Source organism: Acinonyx jubatus, chromosome C1 (genome assembly GCF_027475565.1).
Source record: "Acinonyx jubatus isolate Ajub_Pintada_27869175 chromosome C1, VMU_Ajub_asm_v1.0, whole genome shotgun sequence".
Taxonomy (NCBI): domain Eukaryota; kingdom Metazoa; phylum Chordata; class Mammalia; order Carnivora; family Felidae; genus Acinonyx; species Acinonyx jubatus.
In genome coordinates, this window is record NC_069381.1 from 69,544,466 (window position 1) to 69,569,296 (window position 24,831).

General features: G+C 36.3%; 1 protein-coding gene across 5 annotated transcripts in view; it reads right to left on the bottom strand.

The window, feature by feature from the left end:
- Positions 1-24,831, bottom strand: part of TTLL7 (tubulin tyrosine ligase like 7) — a 141,846-nt gene that overhangs the window by 25,914 nt on the left and 91,101 nt on the right. For all 5 annotated transcript variants that reach the window (XR_008295008.1, XR_003420084.2, XM_015070415.3 and 2 more), the window contains 5 exons: positions 23,401-23,599; positions 19,669-19,874; positions 18,539-18,673; positions 16,160-16,240; positions 2,917-3,077 (listed from right to left, as the gene is read on the bottom strand). Coding sequence is in view for 3 of the 5 variants with exons in the window: in XM_015070415.3 (XP_014925901.2) it covers positions 2,917-3,077; positions 16,160-16,240; positions 18,539-18,673; positions 19,669-19,874; positions 23,401-23,599 (782 nt within the window). In the remaining 2 variants the exon portion in view is untranslated. The remainder of the gene's footprint in view (positions 1-2,916; positions 3,078-16,159; positions 16,241-18,538; positions 18,674-19,668; positions 19,875-23,400; positions 23,600-24,831) is intronic.

Sequence of the window (24,831 nt, forward strand, 5' to 3'; positions counted from 1 at the left end):
ATGGGCTTTAGCAGCCTGGAAAAGTAAGAAAGAGGGATAAGGGTGTTTTCTATTTGGTGCATCAGTAAAACTTCTGGGCCAACTCTAGGGAAACCTGCCACAAAGGTTCCTACGATATTCTTTGATGTGTCTGGATGTGGACAGGGAGTGGTTTATTTATTTTGCTTTGTTATTGGGGTGTTGATGGGCAGAGGAAAGAATCAAGGTGGCCCAGACTTATTTGAATTATATTTTTCCAAGATTTTACACCTAACTGTGAATGACAGTTGTGCTTTTATTAAAATCATTCTCTTAGAACTGAGTTTAGAGTAGATTTTTGCCTTGACTATTGGGCTGTTAGGCCAAACGTTAAAGGAGTATGCATTGACTAAACATGACTCAAAGGATTACCAACACTACTCTGGGTCTCACCTGTGAATCAAACACAATGCTGTGTGACTTCATGAAATTGAGGAAGCCTAAGAAACCCATTCGTAAGGCTGCAAAATAAAACCCAGTGTTAAACTCACCTCTACAAACCGCCAAAATTTTAAAGAAATGGATGGAGTATGGAGGTCAAATTGGGCTCAAAGCTACTCCTGCTCTATTTGCCCAGATGTGGTGGGGCTGGGGATCTGACTAAGGCTATGGGACTTGCAATCAAGCAAGTCTGGCAACCACTGGGAATGCTGCTTTGAAGGGAATCAGTGAAACACACAGCTAAGAGCTTGGGCTCTTGTCTCAGACAACCTGGGTTTAAATCCATGCTCACCTAGTTACTATAAGAACCTGGATACATGCTCTCTCTATGCGTTAATTTCCTCATCTATACAATGAGAATAACAATAATAATTTACTCAAAACACTAAAGTGGCAACTATAAAACTATTTAATATGTAAAACAACGTCAGGCTTTTAGTAAGTCTTCAATAAATGTTGTTAACTCTCATCATCAATACCAATAATAATAGATACCACCAGAGAAATTTAAGGGGAGTATTGTGCAAAACACAAGAGAAAAAGATTCTGAATCAATTAATATTTTACCAAACTAGTTCAGGGAAGAGGAGCCCTAGAGGCAAAGAAGAACCACTTGATGGGCATCTTTAGGGTCTGGAGTTGGAGATTATCTCATGAACTCAAAGCTACCAGCACTAGTTTCAGTAGCAGACTGTCTGACTGTTTTCCCTGGTGAAAAATAGCTGGGATTCATATGTAGCATTCCAACCAATGGATCAACAAACAGAAAAAAAACAAAACAAAACAAAACAAAAAACATTCCAACTGTGAGTCTAGATTGAGAGAACTTCTACAAAGAGGCAACAACTCACAGGCCATAGAGCATAGTTCAAATATTCTACTTAACTATCTGAGGAAATAATTTATAGCCAAGATTACTCTCAGGTTTTACCCAAACCCAGAGCACCTTAGAAAGTCTTCCTGTTGTGAATGGCTACTGAGGAGATAGTAGTGAGAGTAAGTCTGCAAATGATACGAATGAATCAGTACTAGATGACCAGAATATTTAAATGGAGGACATTCAGACATCATTTCAGACTACAATAGGCTGTTAGGATTTTACCAAAAAGGAAGTACAGGCTGGGTCTTTACATTGAATTTAAATAATGCAAAGGGAATTGGAGGGATAGGGTTGTGGAAAGCAGCCCGGTCAGACACTTAAGGACACCAAAAGCTCCGATGAAGAAAAGAAAACATTTTAGAGATATTTGAAAATAACGAGCTTGTTTTTCTGGCACAAGCTTTAAGTAGAAAAGTAATGACAAAGAGGACTAGAGAAATAAGAAAGAATCAGCATATTAGAGAGTGTTGTGTCTCTAGATAAAAACTCTAGACTTTAATGATAAATGAGGGAACTCACTACAGATTTTAGGAAATGACCCCTGACAGTAGGATGGATATGGGAAACAAAAAACTGGAGGCAAAAATGTCTAGAAATCTACTAATCTTACCTAGCCTTTCTATAAATGGCTAGAATACTTTATGTCTCTTTTATAATCATTACTTTTTTATATCTCTTCTTTTGTCTACTAGAGGCAACAAAGCTTATTGGTTAAGACCATAAATTCTTGGGCCAGGTTCCTTGAGGCCAAATCCCAGTTGCACTAGGTCCTTAGCACCTATCTGTGCCTCAGTTTCCTTGTCTATAAAATGGTGATAAATCATAAAACCTGTTATGAGGATTAAATCACTCATTATACATAAAGTGTTTAGAACAATGCCTGGCATACAGTAAGTAGTATAGCTTTAGCTATTATCATTTTTAAGAGTCTTGAGGGGATCTGTGGGGAATTCAACTCTGTATCTCCAAAAGTATTCAAGGCAGTAATAAGTACTTAACAATAGCTAAGAACAATGAAAAAGAAAGTAGCCCCATGGGAATGTGACAGAAAAACTAACAGGATTTAGTAAACAATTGAAGATGCAGAAGCCCCTAAAATATCAAACCTGCATAACAAAGGGATTAAGGGAAGGCCAGAAAGCTAGCCCTTTCTAATTGAAAAAGAGGTAGGGAATGTTTGATTTTAAATTATCTTAAGGCTAAAGAAACAATGAATCACAATAGCTTTGGCAGGATTGAAATTTTGGAGAGGGACGGTAGCCATATTTTGGAAGTCTGTTGTACGAAGGAAAGAGCAAAAGAACATTAAGAATTTTGATTCGTAATTGAGATTTTTCATTAAGACTACTTTCTCTCCATTGAATTCAATTTAGTTAGGTGTTATGTTCATATTCATTATCTCATCTAAATCAGTTCAACTGCTATAAACTACAGCTGAGTACAAAAAAATTATATGCAGTAAAAAATATCCATATTTTAAGAGATCATTATGGAAATTCAACCATTTTATTGGCCTTCCTCTAACCAAATAATAAAATGTTAAAAGTAACAATAATAAAAGATAATTTAGAACTTACCCTGAATCACAGAAACAGTTCCACAGTCCTTGACCATGACTCCAGAGTAAGCGATTAAAAACCCTATTGAAAATCCGATATAAATTTACTTCCTCGACATCAGGTACCTTCCAGATGCGTGGAAGAATTGTACGGATACTTGTTTTTACTATGTCCAAAACCTAGTGGAAAAACCAAAGTTATTTCAAAATCTAAGTGTGTAAGTGTGTGTCTAAAATTCTAAGATGAATATATGTAATTCAAGCATAAATACACACACACACACACACACACACACTAATTCATTAAACAACAGCACAGAGTAAAAATCCCATGCATTTATGTAAGTTTGGTGTATGCCACAGGTGGCAAATCAGACCCTTGGAGTAAGAAGAGATTAAGTTTGAAGTTAAAATTTAAGTTAAATGCAAATTAAATCAATAAATGGAGATTGAAAAATAGTAAGCTTTACTTAAAAAATAAAGCTGAATCCTCATTCACTCGATTTAAAAAATCAGCTCTAGAGGGATTAGAGTCTTAAGTTTAAAAAATAAACCATTAAGAAAGAATTAAATCATGTCATCTGTAGCAACATGGCTGGAACTGGAAGGTATTATACCGAGTGAAATAAGTCAGTCAGAGAAGGACAGATATCATATGTTTTCACTCATTTGTGGATCTTGAGAAACTTAACAGAAGACCATGGGGGAAGGGAAGGGGAAAATATAGTTACAAACAGAGAGGGAGGGAGGCAAACCATAATGAACTCTTAAATACAGAGAACAACCTGAGGGTGGAAGGGGGTGGGAGAGAGGGGGAAAATGGGTGATGGGCATTGAGGAGGGCACTTTTTGGGATGAGCACTAGGTGTTGTATGTAAGTGATGAACCAGGGAATCTATCCCAAAAAACAAGAGCATACTTTACACACTGTATGTTAGCCAATTTGACAATAAATTATATTAAAAATTAAATAAAATAAAATAAACTTAAAAAATAAAAATAAAATAGAAATAAACCACTAAATATCTTAGTGAAAAGCATTGGTGAATATCTTTTAGTCCTTAGGTTAAAAAAAGATTACTTTAACTCACAAAAAGTGTGGGTCATAAAAGAATAATAGATTGATTATATTAAAATTAAGAACTTCTGGCCATCAAAAAATACATTCAAAAAAATAAAGGATCAAGTTACAAACTGGGAAAATAGATTTAAAATATATACCTCCAACAAAAGATTAATATCAGAAATACATAATGAATGCCTAACAAATTGTTAACATAAACACCACCAACTTAGAAAAAAATGCACAAAAATACATGGACTGGAATTTCACAAAAGAGGGAATAAATTTGCCCAATAAACATAAGAAACAAAAATTAAAACCATAAGATATCTCTTCATGTCCATTTAACTGACAAAAATTCAAAGTCTGACAATACCAAGTGCTGGAGAAACAGGGACGTGCAGGGTCTCTTAGACACTTTTGGTGGGAGTAGCAATTGGTGCTGTCACTCAAAAATGGCTTGGCATTATCTCCTAAAGTTAAAAATTCATATACCCTATAACCCAGCTACGTTGGTCCTAAGAGAAATCCTCTCAGAGGTTAAAAACAAGAGGCATGTACAAGAATGTTCTAACAGCTGTTCACAATTGCAAACAGCTGGGAACATCCTAATTGTCCTTCAATGGGAGACTGAACAAATAAACTGATACCCTCATTCCAGTGAACTATTATACAATAATCAAAATGAATGAAATACAACAACACGCAAAACACAAGCATCCTAGTAATATAATAGTACATTTTTAAAATGCAAACCTGAGTTATAATATACAGTATGAAATCCCTTTAATAGAAGTAAAAACAACTAAATATTAAAAATACTTATGGGGAATAAAGATAGACAAATAAGAATTTATAAAGAAAGAAAGTAAAGAACTAATAAATCCTGAATTCAAGAAAATGGCTCCCTGAGATATGGGGAGGATGTCCAGGGGAATGGAGTAGAGTCATGTGATTGAATAACAGGTCACTGCCAGGAACATAAGTTTTGTTTTAGATGTGGGGGTCACAAACGGGACAGTGACCTTACAAACACTAAGTAAAAGCAGGTCATATACAGATCATTAATGAGAGAGTATCATGAAATAAGAACTATGATTAATCTAATTCTGGACAACTGAAATCCTAGAGGTTCTAAAAAAATTTGTAAACCCCAAAATTGACTTTGCCTAGTTCACATCTATTTAATAATTATACAATGCAGTATTTCCAATGAAAAGTCTTAAAAAAAAAATAGGAAGCACCAACAAATACAGTTATTCAAACAGTTATTCAAGACTTTTACTTTGTATTTTATTTATCTAATTGAAGGAACTGCCTGGAAGTATGTGAGTGAGTGGTGAGAAGAGAAAGAAGCTTGCAAACATCAAGGCTGAAGAAAGACAGATTTCCCTCAATTGGCACAAATGTAGAGAGAACTGGAAGCAGATAGAGGAAGAATTTAATTTGCCTGTCTTTAAAACAACCATATTTAAAGAAGTGATACTAGTTCTCTCTGAGAAGGCAAATGTAGAATAAATATCTGTTTAAAATCAATTTAGTAAAAAACTTTCAAAACACTTTATTTAGAGAAGAAGGTCGACTCCAACTTCTCATGATGAATTGTGTGAGCCTCATGCCTTCCCTTCCTGTTCACCATGAAGTGGAAACAGTATTTGCAACTCCCACTGCAGGTTAAGGGTATGTCAGATGAAGGGGCAGCGAATAAGGAGAGAGAATGCAATCTGTAAGTCGCCTGGGGAAAAAATTGTCCTGGAAAAGCTCGTTATTACAGATAACAAATGCTTAATAATTAAGAAGTATTTAAAAAAATTTTTAATATGAATTATTCACAATAATACTGATATGTGTATTGATTAATACCTTTTATTTTTTACAGTTTTCATTTAAGCTATTAGTTTAACTCATATGTATATTTTTTAATGTTATTTATTTTTGAGAGAGCAAGCAGGGGAGAAGCAGAAAGAGGGAGACAGATAATCTGAAGTGGACTCCACACTGACAGCAGAGAGACCGTTGTGAGCTCGAACTCACAAACACGAGATCACGACCGGAGCTGAAGTCGGACACTTAACCAACTGAGCCACCCAGGCAGGCACCCCAAACTCTATATTTCTTTAATGTAGAAAGCAGTACTCATGACTGATGTGATGGAAGAATCCACACGAGCAGTAAATGATAAATTTCAATAAATTTTCCTTTCTACTTTCTATGTATTAGTGAGTAATAACAGGCCAAAAGTCATAACACAGGACAAATTTAAAAAGCAGCCATGCTAACGTTAATTTCATATTCTATTAATAAATAGCTATTCAACTTTAAAGCATTTGAGATTATAAGTTATTTGTTTATTTCTTTTTGAATACATTTTATGGTAAAATGCACACAACGCATAAGAACCAAAGAGAAGAGCCTGCCTGCTCTATACTAAGCACTATACTAGGTGCATTATTTAGTGGAGACCCTCTTGGCCACTGCTCTGTACATGTTTTAGTCTTAGTTTAGAGGGAATTTTAAAACCATGATCATCTAATATCCTAGCCCACACATGACTGAAGGCAACTTCAGAAAGCAGCTAGGGAATTAGGGGTGGTGAATGCTTGTGCTCTACTCCTAATGTTTCCTCCAAAATGGAGAGATGAATACATTTGCTAGGCCTCTTGCACCACATCAAGTATCTCTGCCTGAATGATTTCCCAGAATCATGAGACTAGCATGGTCTAGGCAACCCAGGAACTTGCTCCTTCTTTTCCTGAGCAGCCCACTGGGAACATACATTCTACTTTGCTTCTCTTTGCCCTATTTTTATTTTATTTTATTTTATTTTATTTTATCTTATTTTATGTTATTTTATTTTAATGTTTATTTACTTATTTTGGGAGAGAGATAAAGGGCGAGTGGGGGAGGGGCAGAGAGAGAGAGAAACAGAGAATCCCAAACAGGCTCTGCGATGTCAGTGCAGAGCCTGATTCGAGGCTCAAACCCACGACCTGTGGGATCATGACCTGAGCTGAAATCAAGAATCGACTGAGGCACCCAGGTGCCCCTGCCCTCAATTTTAAAGGAGGCAAGCTCTCTGCTCCTGGAGAAAGGAGGGGGTTAGAGAGACCTGTAATTTGGAGGGCACGAGGGCATGTAAACCGAGGGGACAAGTACCTGAATCCCTGCATCTTCCCTCTGAGCCTTCATATGCACTCTTTCCTCAGCTTGGAGCAGTCTTCCTTATCTATTCACCTGGTGAACCTACTCAGGGACAACTTTACCTGCCATTAAACTATGATCCCTTAATCCCCGGTTCCTCCTCTATTAATAACTACCTTGCTTTATTTTAATTTCCTGTTTCACTAATACAGACTGTTAATCCATATAAAGGGAGGCATTATGCCCATCTTGGTAAAAAACGTATCATGTCCTCAAGGCTGAAGATAGGTCTAGCACTCAATAGGTGTTTATCTTAGTGAAACTGTTCCTTGCATCAAAGTGAAACCTATGCAGACACGGTAAAAATCAGAGCTCACACTTTTTGAGAGCTTCCTATAGACATCACTGTGAACCAGGGACTGTTCTAAACACTTTTACATAGAACAATTCACTTAATCCTCAGAACAAAAACATAAAGTAGGTACAAACTGATCCACAATCCTTTTCCAAAAAATCACGAGGCTGGATTCCATAATCATAAATATTTCTATTTCCGCAGGAAAATATATGAATATTCAAACCAAGACATGAGACAAAAATAACACATACCTTCCTGTCAAGTCATTGTCATCAAATGAATTCAAGTAGGTTAGGTTTTGCTGCCTAATGGTTGTGAAAAATTTTCATTTATTTTTTTGTTTATTTATTTTGAGAGGGGGTGCCAGTGGGGAAGGGGCAGAGAGAGGGAGAAAGAGAATCCCAAGTGGGCTCCTCTCAGTGTGGAGCCGGATGCGGGGTTCAGTCTCAACGATTGCAAGACCACGACCTGAGCCAGTATCAAAAGTTGGAGCCTAACTGACTGAGCCACCCAGGCACCCTGGACATTTTTTCGTTCTGAGAACACTTCTGGATCTCATTTTATGGATGAGAAAACTCTGGCATGGGGCAGGTAAATAACTTCGCCAAGATTATACAGCTAGTAAATGGACAGTTCTGTAGCCAGAACTTCTGGGGAAGCACTACCCAACACTGCCTCACAACTAATTTGATCTGCCCAGGTGTGAACAGCAAATTCTACAAGAGAATCAAATTGTTATTTCTTAGATTCAGATTTGCCTCTAATCAAGTGATACTTGGGAAAATGGGTTGGGGTACTGTACATAAAGAAGGCTGCCCAGGCACGCCCTCTATCAGGGCCATGGTGAAGGGTCTAGTCTGCTTAAGAGGCTCACAGATGGCAAGACAGTGACTGCACCTTTAGCAAAACATCCACTGAATAATCTTAGGAAGGCAGAGGGCAGACAGGAAAGAAATCAGACTGGAAAGAAGTAAATTAGTGCCAGTTCTATCTGCAATGCTATTTTGGATATCTGGGTGCTTCGGTGTTAGAACAAAATGGTAGATGATTTGTGAAACACGAAAACAAATGGTCAGCAAGTTGCCCTTTGTGTTTATCTGTGGACTCAAGTGAGGCTAAGTTATAGAATACAGGTATGCATTTCCTGACATTGTGACTTTTAAAAGCACCCCGATCTAACATTAAGCTCTCCAAGGGAAAAAATAAATAGGAGATTCAGTCAATGAAAACATTAATAAAATGAAAAGATTTGTCTTTTCCATATGAAATATAGCACATTGAAGGCATAGAGCACACAAATTCATATTTTGCAAGAACACACAGATGTTGAATGACAAACTGCTCCATATGGCTGAACAGTTGGTTCTAAATTAAAATAATGGCATGAGGTGAGGGAGGTTTAGAAATAACATTAAAATCACTACATGCTGTACTAATGATGCATGCAGCAGCCATGGCTATGGGGGAAAGGCACTTTTGCTGATGCAACACGAACAGCTCTGTGCAGCATCTATGTCGGCTCAAATGAAAAAGAGATGGGAAATAATAACATCAAAATGCACAAAGAAGCAGCTACAGTAGGTATTAAAAAGAAATTGCTATGTAGAGAAGAAATACTTGATAAACAAGGATCTCAGAACCCCCAAATAAATGCAAATATGGTCTAACCTTAATATCACTACTTATTTCTCTTCATCCTCCAATCTGAGGTTTATGCCTAGGTATCACGTCAGAGAATAAGCTTCTCAGCAAATCTGGCATTCTTCACAGCCCGCCAGCACTGCAGTATTTTCATACTTCTCATATATTCCTTACAAATTATAGAAAGCAGCTGCATTCTTGGCAGAAAGCTGTATTATGCGAGTGTGGAGTTACCACAACATGATATTAAATAAGATTAGCTGTTTCCATTTTCACCTGGTGAGGATTCTGTTCAGTATTTAATTCCCTCATTCTTGACCTTTAACGCTTACATCCAATAAGGAAAATTTGAAATAAGGCACGTGAAAGAGTTTGTGTATGAGGATTCTAATCTTACAGTTTTATAACATTTTAATGAGCAACCAGCAAATGCTTTGATCCTGGAACAGAAAAAGTGAGATACACATTTCAACAACGGTCTATAAATAGAATTAAGAGCTTTAAATTATGCATTCCACACCGAATATAGTGCTTGGGACATGATAGTCCCTCAATTAATATTGTTGAATGCATATTAGAATGAGCAAGTAACTCAATGAATGAATGAACAACTCTCAAAATCCCCAGTAGTGCCTAGCACAGTAGTCGTACAAAATGGCAACCAATAAATGTTTGTCAAATTAAATTGCATGACATGCAGCCTTTGTGGCAGCCATGGAGACGTGCCATTTGGGTCAAGTTGCTTCCAAGAGTGAGTTAGCCTCCCCATTCAGGATCCACTGCATCATTCAAGCTTATGCTCTCCTCTGACTGTCCCCAACCAAATGGTTGGGCATGGCTGGGACACCTGAGAGGCGTCGTTTCTGCCTAGCAGGCAGTGCTTGTTCTGCCTCCGCACCAGCGCTACAAGGCTTTCTGAGAACTTCACTAGTCTCAGGTTCTTCCTCCCAACCCTCTTGCCTTCCATTCACAGCTGTCAGACCTACACTGCAGTCTGAAGGCCCGTCCTATCTACTTGAACTCTCTTACCCTTTTATCCTTCTTGTGAGTTTTCTCTTATAAATCTCTTTCACTTCTAAATCTGTCTTATGTCTGCTCCCCAGGAGACTGAAAGGACACAGCCTTCCAATGATCACTATCATCCCAGCCCAAAGAAGCACAGAGCTGATTAATCCACATCTAGATGTAAATTAGTTAAGTGCATGACCTTATGAATAAGTAACATTTTATAATATCTAATTCTACGTTCAACAGCTGACCCACATTCTAGGTTTCTTTTTGTTTTCTTGGATGCAGTTTTTGGCTTTGAAAAGCAATAGCACAGGTTTCAAACAGATGGTCAAATAAATGGTTAATATATTACAACCCAACAGACAATTTTTTATACCTCATTTCCACATACTCTACATAAAATAATTCTACATCTGAAGAACTGAACTCTTAGTAGTCTCGCTGTATCTGCAGTTCCACCTTCCACAGTTTCAGTTACCCGAGGCCAACCACTGTCCGGAAGCAAATGGATACTCCTTCGGACGTAGTCTCAGAAGGTCAATGGTAGCCTAACGTTGCGTCACAATAACTACGGCATTCACCTCACTTTATCTCATCGTGTTGGCATTTTATCATCTCACGTCATCACAAGAAGAAGGGTGAGTACAGTATAATATGATATTTTGAGAGAGAGAGAAACCATATTTATACAACTTTTATTATAACATATTGTTATAATTATTCTATTTCATTATTAGTTATTGTTGTTAATCCCCTACTGTGCCTAGTTTATAAATTCAACTTTACCAGTGGTATGCATATATGTATGAGAAACAACAGAATATCTACAGGATGCAGTACTATTCCCATTTTCAGGCATCCACTAGGGGACTCGGAATCCCCCGCGAATAAGGGGGAAGCACTGTTAAATAAAACACATTGGAGAAACAGCCTGGTATGACGATCCTTAGTAGGAAAACAAAATCAGCCTGCATTTTATACCTCCTAAGGCAGAACACCCTCTCACATGATGTCTCATTTCTTCACAAAAACCCTCCAAATCTTAAGGTTAAAAATCTCAGAAATTCTGAAAAGTTACCTGCCCCAAGTAAAGGACAGAGGCAGTATTTAACTCAAATCCACATGACTACAAGTCCAGTACCTCTTTCCACTATCTAATATTGCCCCTTATCAACATATAAAGCTTAATTTTTTTTCAATGTACTTTTCAACTCATTATTATACTGGCTCTCTTGTTGTAAGAAAAAAAATATTTCAGTCATTCTTTTATCTCACTTTACCTCTTGATTTCATTTGAAACAAAACAAGATTGGGAAGAGGTAGAGAAAAAGTATTTATATATTATAATATATACATATACATATACATATATACAACTAGAGCAGACAAACATATTTAAGTTTGTCCCAATGATTATTTTATAATATATCTCTATACTTATCCTATCTGGGCTAAATTTTAAGTACTTCACTTCATTCATTCTAATGCTATTGATTAAATGAGCAAAACATAAAAACAACAACAAAAAAAATCCCAATTAAAAACTCTGTTTATGTCTCTTAGAGCTCAAGACCTCCACCGTTGGCTGGCCTTATGATTTGCATTCATGGTATGCGTATTTGTTATGCTTATTTTGTGGGCATGGGTGAAAGAACACATACATTTGGCAGGGTAAATTTTACAAAAAGGAGAAATTTTACAAAAATTCATTTCCTTATTATCCCAATACTTCCTCATGGGTGACAGCTCCTCAGTGGCCCTGGCAGTGAGGGGGAGAGTGTCATCACATGACAAATGCTGCTGAGAGCTGCCTTCTGTTTCTTTTCCCAGGAGCACTTCACCTTTCATGATGTATCTGAGAAATTAGAGTTGGTTTTGGAAAAACAGTGTCTTAAAAAAAAGGGTTGAGGGAAGAGAAAGAAACACAGTGATCATGACGTTACCACGAAAAATTGTTGCAAACAAGTTGTAGATGTGTAAATTCTGGCCTTTTCCTTTCCATCATAGCCTAGGCCTACTATTCCTGAGCCATCTTTCAGGGCCTCCTTGAAAGCAGGCAACGTGGCAGGATAAACTTGCTCTAGCTAAGATCAGCCCTTTCTGTTCTCTGAGAGTCAATATTCAGCTACAGATTCTTCTGCCAAAAACACAAGTATTAAATTACCTTCTGCAGAACTTCTGTAACTGCTTGGGTAGTGTAAGCTATGGGACTGTAACACGTTGTGCATTGAAGATGGGACGTCTTACTACAAGCATAGAGGACACAGAGTACTTTTGGTTTATGCCAGAATGGAAGAAGCCACCAAAGGACTCAAAGAAAGGATACCTAGGTATGTAAGTTGTATTAAAAAATTCTGCCCCCTCACACTGGCGCTTCCACTCCTGTAACATGACAGTGTATGACAAACATGGACATGTGGCTACACATCTGGGAAATGAAGGAAAGGGCTACACAAACACAACTCACTCCAAATATTCTTAGAGGACATCAGTACAGGAGAAGTAGATGTACTGGCAAAAGTACGTGCAAGTAAATTTACAAGCAGTTGTTTAATTTTACTCAAAATTTATAAACCAAATTGAACATAACAATCCTAAAATGTGAAATAGTTTTCTTCCAGTTCACAAAAGTCATTACTATTCACACACATCCTCTGATCATCCTCTACAATGTTTATCAGACCTTTTCAAATCACACGTGAAAAAACAGAATGGTGTCCTCGTTTGTAGCTGCTGTTGAAATAAACACACATCGGGGCGCCTGGGTGGCTCAGTCGGTTGAGCGTCCGACTTCGGCTCAGGTCATGATCTCGCGGTCCGTGGGTTCAAGCCCCGCATCGGGCTCTGTGCTGACAGCTCAGAGCCTGGAGCCTGTTTCAGATTCTGTGTCTCCCTCTCTCTCTGACCCTCCCCTGTTCATGCTCTGTCTCTCTCTGTCTCAAAAATAAATAAATGTTAAAAAAATTTTCAAATAAACACACATCACTAGTGAAGAAAGGAGGAGGCAGAGAGAAGCGAGCTTGCCATTGACAGAGTTCATAAAAGAACCTAGAATTGAATCAACTTACTAAGTGGTTACAGAAAGCTTCCTACAGGTAACTACAAAGTAAGACAAGCACCTGGCTTTTAGAGAAGTGGGGAAAAAATTAATAGAAAAATCTCTCAAGGCAGATCATAAATACAACTGAGTACAAAGTGCCATGAAGTTTTAGAATAGGGAAACATAACACGTGATTGTAGGGGAATCCAGACAGGCTTCACAGGAATGCCTGTGTCTCCCTGTCATTCTGCCACTTTTGAAAAGATTATTTTAACTTGAAAAAAGTATAGAAATCTACAAAAAAGATAAGAATGACAGCAAATGTCACCTCTTTCCTTCCTGTGGCTAAATAAGTCTACCCTCTAGAAATATATCCTCTCAACAATTTGGTACCTAGTTTTTAAAAATTTTTTATGCTAGATATATATATTTAAAATAGTATATACACATAAGTCACTTAAAATGGGACAACACATACTATTGTACGACATGACACGTTTGTTTAATTTACTATCCTGATATCCTTTTGGATGGCATATAGAAGGGAACAAGTTGACAGAGGTGCTCCTTCTTCGAGATGCCCAAGGCGATCACGACCTTACTGGACACTCTTGCAAACCCTTTAATGGAATTTCTCAGCAGGAAGATAACTGAGAAAGTTCTTATCTAAGAACATATTAGAAGGCTACCCCTGATCTGTCTAGATCCACCCTGTCAACTACAGTAGCCACTAGACATATTTGGCTATTTAAATTTAAATTTAAATTAAAAGTTCAGTTCCTCAGTCACAATAGCCACATTCTAAGTGCTCACTCAATGGCCATACGTGTCTGTGACCACTCCTTTGGACATCACAAATATAGCATATATTAGCATCTTTGCAGAAAGTTCTATCGGACAACATTCATAGTAAATCAATCTTTTTATTTCAGCTGACTGGAGAACAGAAGTTAGTCACAAAGACTACAAGGGTGACTAATGGAGAAGAAAAATGAAGGCCGCCCACGTTTGGAAGGCTCCCTCCGTACGCAGGTGAACCACACATAGTTGGCACTGATCACTCTGAAGCCAGAATGCCTCTGGACGTGTGAAAAGGGATGCCTGATAGCGGATGGACTCATGGCCTTCGGGTGGCACCTTATTGATTGTATCCTTTCACTCGTGATTAGTTACCACTGGCTGATTTTACTAATGTATGTTTGTTTCATATGTTACAAGCCATAATCTGATTCTATCTCTCAGGTTAAGATCTATGATTCCAGAATAGTATTCAATTTAATGAAACTGAATAGTGTGGATGCACTATATTTAACCATAAATTTATTGATAAGATATTTAGGCTGCTTCAAATGTTTTGCTTTCACACATACCACTGCAATGAATGCTCACACATGTAAATCTTTCATATACACAGACAATTATTTTGTTGGATAGAATGCTGTAAGTGGTTTTGCTGCATCAAGGTTATGAACATTTGTAATTTTAATAGAGACTGCAAATCACCTGTCTATGGAGTTGTATCAATGTATCCTCCCTCTAATGATATAGCAAAGGCCCTTTATCCATACTATTTCCATCACTGGATATTATCTGTCTGATTAATTTCTGCTAATACGATGGCTTTTACTTGCTTTTCCTTCATCATTAGTGAGGCCAAGGATCTATTTACATGTTAATTGGCTATTTGAAGATCCATAAATTGTCTTTTCATGGCCTTTTTATGTACTTTGCCATTTTATTTATTAATATTTATAGGATAGTTTGTCTTTTGATGGTTGATTTGTAGAAAGTTTTGGTTTATTGGTATTACTTTGTGTTTTATGTGTTACAAATATCTGTCTTCCTCCACACCTCCTCCCATGCCCCTCACAGCTTCTGCCTTTTAATTTGGTTTAAATTTTCATGTAATCAAATCTGTCAGTATTTTCCTTAAGATTTTTGGGTCTAAAGTCTTTCTTAAGAAGTGGTCCCCCCATTCTAAGGTCATAAACATATCCTTTTCCTTAAAACTTTTAATATTTTCCTTTTTTTACATATAAACTGCAGTCTATCTGCAATTTATTTTTGCATATGGTGAGAGATAAGGCTCTGACTTAATTTTCTTACAAAGAGGTAGCCAATTGCTTCAGTATCATTTTGGGGGGAAAATGTCATTTCTTCAAGTCTTTAAAATGTCACATTTATCATGTATTATAAGTATATTATATAAACACTTTATAAGTATTTATAAATAAGTATTTATTTATAGGTATCTTATAAATACTTTAATCTGCTTCTGGCCTATTTCATTTTAATTATCAACTTACCTACAGTTTTCCATCTTCTAGATTACAAAAAGTACATGGACTGTATACCTCTTCTGCTCAAAATTTTCAGTGGCTTCCCCTTACTTGGAATAAAATCCAAAGTCTTTAGATAGCCCATGAAGTTGTGATCTGACCCTTGCCCATATACCCAACTTTAGCGTTCACCACCCCTCACTCACTCTTGACCAACACAAGCCAATGATCCTATAAATAAGGGAATAAAATGGTCCTTCTATGCTTCAGGGACACCTCAAGCTAACATCCACCACAGGCCCTCTGTATCTGCTCTTCCCTCTGCCTGATTGATACATTGTAACTGCAGTTATCTGCATAGTAGCATTTCATTAAGGTCTCTGCTCCCATGTTCCTTCTTTCTTTTTTTCACTCTGATTTATTTTTCTTCAGGTACTTACCCTACTTCATGTATTTACCCAGTAGAATTGCCCTTCATTTTATTATATATTGTTTATTATCAAACACCTGAACTAAAATATAAGCTCTATCAGACCACGGGGTTTGTTTTAAATTCACTTTTTTTATCCTCAGAACCTAGAACAGTGCCCGAAACACAGTAGGTGTGCAACAAATATTTGTGGAAGAAATGAGTAAACAAATGAAGATGTATATAGCTTGATTATGGATATGGATGAATGATCTTAATACATAATCCCAAAGGGCAAAACTATTTTTGGAATTACTCACTTTTCGTTGTTTTACAGAGTCCAATTTTATGAGCCAATATGAAGCCACTTTTGTTTTATGATACCTCCAGTTATCAATGATCTGTTTTGGGAGAGAAAGATTAAGAAACTTAATCTAAAATTTTCCTTAAAAGTAACAAAAAGAGAGGGGCGCCTGGGTGGCGCAGTCGGTTAAGCGTCCGACTTCAGCCAGGTCACAATCTCGCGGTCCGTGAGTTCGAGCCCCGCATCAGGCTCTGGGCTGATGGCTCAGAGCCTGGAGCCTGTTTCTGATTCTGTGTCTCCCTCTCTCTCTGCCCATCCCCCGTTCGTGCTCTGTCTCTCTCTGTCCCCCCCCCCAAAAAAAAAGTAACAAAAGAGAAATAAATGGGGTGAAACCAATATTATTAATTTGTGAAACGGAAGCACTGTAATATTACTTGCAACAAAGAATGTTTACTTTCATAAAGACATGCCATCTGAATCCAAAGTTTTCTCTTTTTTGCTGTTAAAAGCACACAGTCTCTAATAAATGAAAGTCAAATGTCTTGAGGTACATAAGATTTGGGAAGAAGCCCAAAACACAGATTTTCCATTTTAATTTTAAGAGCTCTATTTACACAGCACCCATAGTAACAGAATATTGAACAACACATTAAAAGATAGCCCATATATAATCTATTATCCCTTTGTTTTGTTTATTGGGTTTTTATTGGTACAAAGCTTCAAAATTTCTAAATATATATTCCAGTAATATATACTGTAGCAAACAGATTAAAATATTTGCTGTGTATGGTGAACATATAGTAAACAGTCTAATGTCTTATAGAATTATTCGTTACATTTTATTTATACTCTCTATTTTTTGTTTTCTTGGTTTTTTGTTTGTTGTTTTGATAGTGCATATGCACGGGGGAAGGGCAGAGGGAGAGGGAAAGACAGAATCTTAAGCAGACTCCATTCCCAGCATGGAGCTGGATGTGGGGTCGATCGCACAGCTGCAAGATCATGACCTGAGCCAAAATCAAGAGTTGGATGTTTAAACAACTGAGCCACCCAGGTGTCCCTATAAGCCCATATATATTCTTTATAAAAGAATCACATCAGCCACAAATATTAGTTCTACTCTCTATCTAATTTTTCTTCTACCTAATTCAAAAGGATGGTATGTAGCTAATATCTCTAAGTAAAATTTATGTACAAAAACTTTGTTTTTACCCAGAACTTGATTGAATAAGATTAATATGTAAATAAAAACAAATGTACATAAATCTTTATAATTAATGTTCACTTTTCCTCCTTTTTCCTCAATGTAACAAATATCTTTGTAAGCAAGATATCATTTTCACTTTTTAAAATATATATATAACAATACAATGAATAATACTTGGGGGGTTTTGCTTATAACTATGTCATGATTACAAAATAGAAATTGCCACTATTAATTTTTTAGCTAAGAAAGTTAAATTTTTATTATTATTTTGTTTGTTTCTAGACAGTTCCTTTAGATAGGTCTAAAGTAATGCTGAAACATGAAAAAGGCCAAGTGCATTGTTGTGGTTCTTATCCTACAATTGGCCACTAGATGGTGTCTTCTTCTCTGGAACAACAACAACAGCAAAACAACAACAAAAAACCCAAAAAACAAAAACCCACCAAAACCAAAACTAAATCAAACAGAACAGGGAAACCAGAAAACAGTCTTCTGTTACTGGGGGATTATCTAAGCATGTCAATTTGAAATAGATGTTTAAATGAAATTAATCTGTGACTGAAGAAATGCTCTTTCACCAGAAATATCTAAAAGTTGGACATTCTTTCTAAAATAGAAGTAAGTAAAAGCCCTTGACTTTAATATGAATTTTAGGACTGTGTCATTTTAGAATGTTCCACTGGGTGGTGCAAATGTGTTTATAACAAGAAAAACCCCCAACATAAGCCATTTCAAAATCTGACCAAAACCAAAACCATTCAAGGAGCCACATTCAAATATTCTTGATATTTTATACTGAGGGCCCTACTTTTTTCATTACAATTCCTTCCATGTTAGATCCTTCTAAATCTTTACAGAAGGAGGCTTAACTTGGTATTTTTTTCATCATTACGAACAGTAATTATTTAACACTAATTATTCTCACTTATGAGGCAATTTCATCATTTTAATATTAAAACAGGACTATACGCTAAAAGATATTCTGCTTTATTGATATGGTGATCTCACTGCTCATAAATCATAAAAATTAAAATAACCCCTGTATTTTCTAAAGCTTGTGGAGGTTGAAAACAACATTAAGTTTACCATGACATTCAGAATGATGCTATCAGGAAATAAATTTTAATATTTTAAGAAGAACAATAAAAAGGTGCAACCACCTTGGAATTTCATACATTAAATACTCACATCTTCTATCAGAAGTAATGATTCTGCATCTGATTTTCCTGGAAACCGGATCTTCATGTCCTTGAGGACAAATAAGGTCTGACTTGTTAGATGGTCTTCTTGTTCCTTTGTTCTCGGTTGCCGCAAAGACTCACTCTTAAATTTGAAAGAATACAGATATTTGGAGGGGGTCTTATTTCATTGTGCCACTATAATCTGAAAGATATTTCTAGGTAAAAATGATGCACTTTTAATTAAAAAAAATAACAAAAAGAAAAAATTTTTTTTACATTTATTCTTAGGATTAAATGGATATGATTTTCCAAGAATGTCTTTCACACTTCCACACAGTTGTAGTTTATTTAGCACAAAACACTAAAATAAAATGTAAGTGTTTAAAAAAGACTTCCTAGTCGGTTCCATTTGTTCCATATACCTTATGCAATTCTTGATTAGAAAAAATAATTATTGATAGTTACCAAATGAAATTCATCCATTTATACTTTCTAGACTTTTCTCTTTGGGAACATAATCCACATTAAATAAACAAATAAATCCCTGGCCTATGTGTAGGTGCCTTGAGATATCTATTTGAGCACCTACAACTACGCCTGGTTGCAAAATAAGTTCACTGACCTCCTTAACACTGAATCTCTGGGATTTGTGCTAAGGAGGGAATATGCTGTATGTTAACATGAAGAAAACATTATGAACTATGTTATACTTCAGTAGCCTAAGGATAAGTTATCAATGGTTTGTTTTTTTTAACCTATTAATCAATCATCCCATTAAGGAAAATTTACTATCCAACAAATTCCCCCAAATTTACATATATACTGCACAATACACTGCAAGGTGATACATTTACTCAGATGATTTTCAACAAAATTACCCTAGACCATCAGCAAATGGAATAAAACATTATTCTCAGTGTCCATCCTCAAGTTCTATGATATAGTAGAGTCTGCTTTTGAAGAACTCATACTAAGTTATAGGCTAAGTTGGATGAATAACTCAAATTCCAGAAGACCATGAGTTGAATTATAGAAAGGATCTGAGGTTCAACCTGTCCTCCTCTCCACTGATCCCTTTACCACCTAAATCCTGAGTGTAGTGCTTCCTGTAATCTCGGAGTGAAATAGATGACTTACCATCTGAGAGTTAGTAGAGCTGGCTTCATTAGTGTGAGGCAGATGCCTCATGTAGGAGGAAGCACGGTTTAAGGAATGCGACCGAGACCCTGAAGCCGGCCGGGATGCTGATATCATTTGTTGAGCAGAAAACGGCCGGTTGTCTGCACTGGAAGGTGATTGAGAAGAGATGGACCGAGGGCAACTGACTGAACGCCTAATAGAGCCTATTATGATGGAGAAGAGGGATGATAGTACAGTAGCGAGTTAGAAGTTTCCCACTTCATTGAGTTTATTTAAACTAACAATTAGACCACATGGTAGCAGGATGGCCATAAATGTAAAAAACATAGACATCATCATGAGAATATGAGTTTGAAGTTAATTCTTCAATATAAACAGTAAATTTGGTGCAGAACCCCTGTCATGTATGAAGAATGGCAACCATGAGAACAATTCTTAAACAGTTCTGTTCTTGAAATGTGACATAAAAGAACCAGAAGGAAGGAAAACTAACATTAATGGAGCATCTTCTATAAGCCAGGCATCTTGCCTGGTGATACACTTTTATCTTAATCCTCACAGAAACCCTCTAAAGTAGGAATCTCCATCCCCTGGAGGTTCAGAGGAAGAACTTTCTCAAGGCCACATGATGAGAAAGTGGCAAAGCTCAGGTTTAAGTCCTGACCTACATAACATCAGTGTCCTCCCTCTTTCTAAAGCATTATGCCATCTACTATCTTTGGATTAGACTGACAATTTATTAGAATAATCTGTGTATAGGTTAAAAATAGAATACTTTATAGCAAGATTCATAGGGAGGGATGCAAAGGAGTCTAGAGAGTGGCCAGGATAAATGGATGTTATATTTCAGAAACCATGAAAAAAATAAATAAATAAAACAGAAGAAAAACATAAAGATTATCCTAATGGAGTTTAAGTATATAATTGGTTATTACAAGAGTGGGACTAGACAGATAGTCTTCTTATTCACAGGACAGGAAAAAAAAATAGGTTTAAATTCCCATAGTAAAGATTTAAGTCAAGAAAAAAAATGTCTGGATCTAGAGGATTATCAGAACAAACTAGGGAAAACCATAGAATATCTTCCCCAATGCATATTGAGACCATTTATGAAAGAGAACCAACTGTTCCAGGTAAATTTTGATTCCTCACACAGGGAAATAGAATATCACTCAATAGTATACATTTATATCCTTTTTAGTTCATATATTCTTTATACCCTCTGTTCTATATTTTCTCTCTGCTTGGGGAATATATCAGTCTTCACTAATTAAATAATTTAATAAATCTCACATGAAGGCAGGTTGAATACCCAAATAATTCTCTTCATTAGCTGTTGAAAAAAATTTAAACCTTTATAAAGGCAATGGACATAAACCTTATATTTAGGGATGTATTTCTAATGGATATTTTGAGTACACGATAAGCCTAAAACCATGTAGTTCTGGAAAGTACAAAAAAGTATACTCGTTAAAGCTTATTATAAAAGGTTTTTTAAAAAAAAAAACTTCCATTTTTTCTAACTATTAACTTTCTTCTGAACCTGAAAGTCGTATCTTTTTTTGGAAAGGACTATGCTTCTAGAAAAGGGCTGCGTGGAAAACACACCACTGCTCAACCTTCTACCAAGAAAACACACAAAAGTGTGTGCTACTCCTACGCCTTGGTCCTGCTCTCTTTGAGGGCTTAAGGTGACAGTTTGGACCTGTATAACCTGATCACAGGTGCAGAAGGAAAAATATCCTTTCTCTTGAATCACCACAGATTCCCATTTTTCCTCTGCACACACTGGAAATTCAGACAGAATAATTAAATCACTAGACATGCCAATAAGTAGATAAACCAAAAATGGTTATAACTTGCATACACAAATTATGTGAGAAAATATTTCATATCATTTTTCATTTATGAACATCTTATATCGACCCAAAATATATCTCTGAAACTATAGCAAGTTTGAATTTCCTAAGTTAACAAATGTTACACATAATCTGGATTTTGTCCTCTGTCATTAGCATTACTTTGGAGAGAAGCCTCAAGGAGCGTTTGTGGCTATTCCCTAGTGTAATATTAAAGACAGAATACAAAACAAATTTAAACCTTTGAGGTAATTCCTAATGACTATAAAAATAAAATATAACTAATAAAGAAAAAGATATGTAACTGAATTAAGCTATGTTTCAAATGTGAATTCACACTTAAAAACATTTTTAATACACTATTTTTCTGATCTCAATTTACTAGCCTGTTGGTCTGAGAACAAAGAACACTCTCAGAGCTATAGAAATCCTAGCAACATATTCTCTACGCTATCCTCTGTCGGCTCATGCTCTTAGGAATGCACACCTTAAGCAACTGAAGAGGGCTTAAAAAAAACTGATGAAATCTAGGCAGGACAATGTCAGCTTCCAAAAGAGAAACAGAGCCCTCCTTACGTATAGACATATTGAAAGTACTTAAGGTGTCTTTAAGAAAAAAAAGGAAGTAATTGATAAAATAGCTTGCAAACTCTAGAACAAGTGCTCAATAAACATCTTAAATGAGTAATTAAATAAATGAAATGGAACATAATGCATTATGTTCCCTCCAAACACATAAACTCTCAAAGACAGGACATATATTAGCATGTATATTTATGGAATAATTCAGTAAAAGAAAGTAAAGGAAAAAGAAAAGAAAGACCATTAAAAATCTTCATGGTAATTTGGTAAAAGAATAATTAAACATTTTCATGTTTGTGCTGTATTCCTTATGTTATGTGCCAAAGTATGGAAGGCCAGGTTTAAAATCCACTCGATACCAGAGAAATAACATATTAAACAAACCATTGCTGGAGATCAACAAAGGCTCACAGTTGTGTTTACTGCATGATTGAACTGGTCCCTTTAGTAGCGCCCTGGGACAACAGAGAACAAGGGAGAGACAGCAGAGATGGGAGTTAAGAAAAGCCCTGCACTGGAGAATCCAATGAGCCTGGGAAAAGACCAATACCACACTGGACATTTGGGAATGAAAGAAGAATTGTGGACACCTCTGAAATCAAGGAAGGAATGAACGACAGAATGGAGGAGAGAGAAAATGTGAAAAGAAATAAAAGAAGAAAGAGAAAAGAGGAAACCAGAAAGAAGACAACACAGCAGCTGGTTGGCTACTCTCCTGAATACTTGCTGCAACCCAAAAGCCCTCACATAAGTGTTTAGCCCTGATGGAAATGAGGGAACAAAACTTTAACTATTTCACAATTCTGTGGGCTCACAGAATTGATGATCAAGTCAAATGCCTAGAGAGATACACATTTTTATAGGTGAGAATATAAACTAAAATGGGTGACCAGGAGGAAGGGAAAATGGGGAATGGAATGAGAGAACACACTGTCTTAAAAGAGTATGAATTAAAAGAGAATTCTCCCTTAAAAGAGAATGAATTAGCAGATTAGCAGCCATGAGGCACGTTTTATAAAATCCATGCAAAAATCTAGCACTTAACAAAAACTATAAAATATAAGACAATGGCCTGTAAGAGATCCTTGACTCAAACCTTTTGTTTTCTATCTACAGAGCCGGAAAGGGATTGTGGGTTGTGCCCAGGTCCGGTTAGGGAAGGAAGCGGGATAGAATCCAGGTCTCCTCACACACGACAAGGGTTCATTTGGCCCAAGGTCTTTTATTGAGTTCAGTAATTTCAGTTCCATAATTCTTCATATAACTAAATTAGAAGAAATTAACTTACTGGATTGTTGAATTAACTTGTAGTGGTTGGACTGTTTAAGGTCATACGTAACTTGTTTTTCTCTTTTCTTATTTTGGTACTCTTCCTTTTCATTGTCATCTGATTCCGAAGAGCTGCTGCTACTGTCATAACTGCTGTCACTGCTATAGTATTTCTGTCTTCTCATTACCTCAGAGCTCTCAGGCATGGAGGACAGAGGCTAAAATAGAGGGAAATGTGTTATTCTGTTAGAATTCAAAAAATTTACAAACTATTAGCATGATTAGCTACTATTTTTAATTTCCTGTTTATGCCTGCTGCTTTTCACAAAAGCCTGATAATCCCCCAAGTATGACTGCTACAGTGCTATTCACTAATTGTTCGTTTCTGCAAAATATTCCTTCTTAAACGATACAGTTCAGTCATAACGAGGAGAATGCTGTTTCTGCATGATTTGAATAAATGACCAGAGTATTCACACAGAATAACAAAATAAAAGAAAATATTTGATATGAAAATATAAAAATCGGAAACGTAATCATTCTGCATAACCACTTTTCTTCATTCCATACAAAGAGATGACTTAGTACTCATCAAAACACGAAGATGTACTTTTATTGTACCACTGATGTTCAGAGTCACTCAATAATTGTGTGTGTGAATGTATGTTGCTTCTGAGAGAGAAGGAGAGAGGCAAGGGGAAGAGAGGCAAAAAAGGGTAAGAAAGCAGCAGCCAGTTAAACCACTATAAGTAAAGTAACATAAATCACTGTAAGTCGAGTAAGGTCACATCATAAAACAGAGTCTATGAGCCTATCCACTCAGATAATGTGTAACAAGAAGCAAGGTATTCCTCACATGTCTAATTTGCTGTGGATATTTTCACAAATAAACATTTTTAGTTAATTATCTACTTTCCATATTGCTCATGAACAATTCCTGTCTTTTCTCATAGGATTTCTAACTATGACATATAGGTATGGCCATAATGGAGTAACACTGCTTTTCACTGCCCATGCTACATAAAAAAAAAATAATAATAATATAATGTAAAAATCAATATGCCATGAATTTTTGGAGGACAGGTGCCAAGAAGAAGGGAAAATCTGTAATGATTCAAAATGGTATTATGTTCCAAAATCTCCATTAGAATTACTTGTCTCCCAACCTCCCAATCAATATGTCTCCAATGATGCCAGCCGAAGGAATAAAAGGAAAGTGGGACAGCTTCACTTCAGAAAGAATGTGCACAACCAAGAACAAGACATTTTTCTGACTTAGTCATTTTAGGAGACTATTTATTATACAAACCATATGCCTCTTACTCCTGCTGGGAAAGGTGCCTGTAGTTGTATACTAGATTCTTGTTCTCTGTTAAACAAAAATGCTTTGATGTTAGCATACACCATAATGAAATCCTTGGTTACCATGGGATTTCACTGAAATATCAAG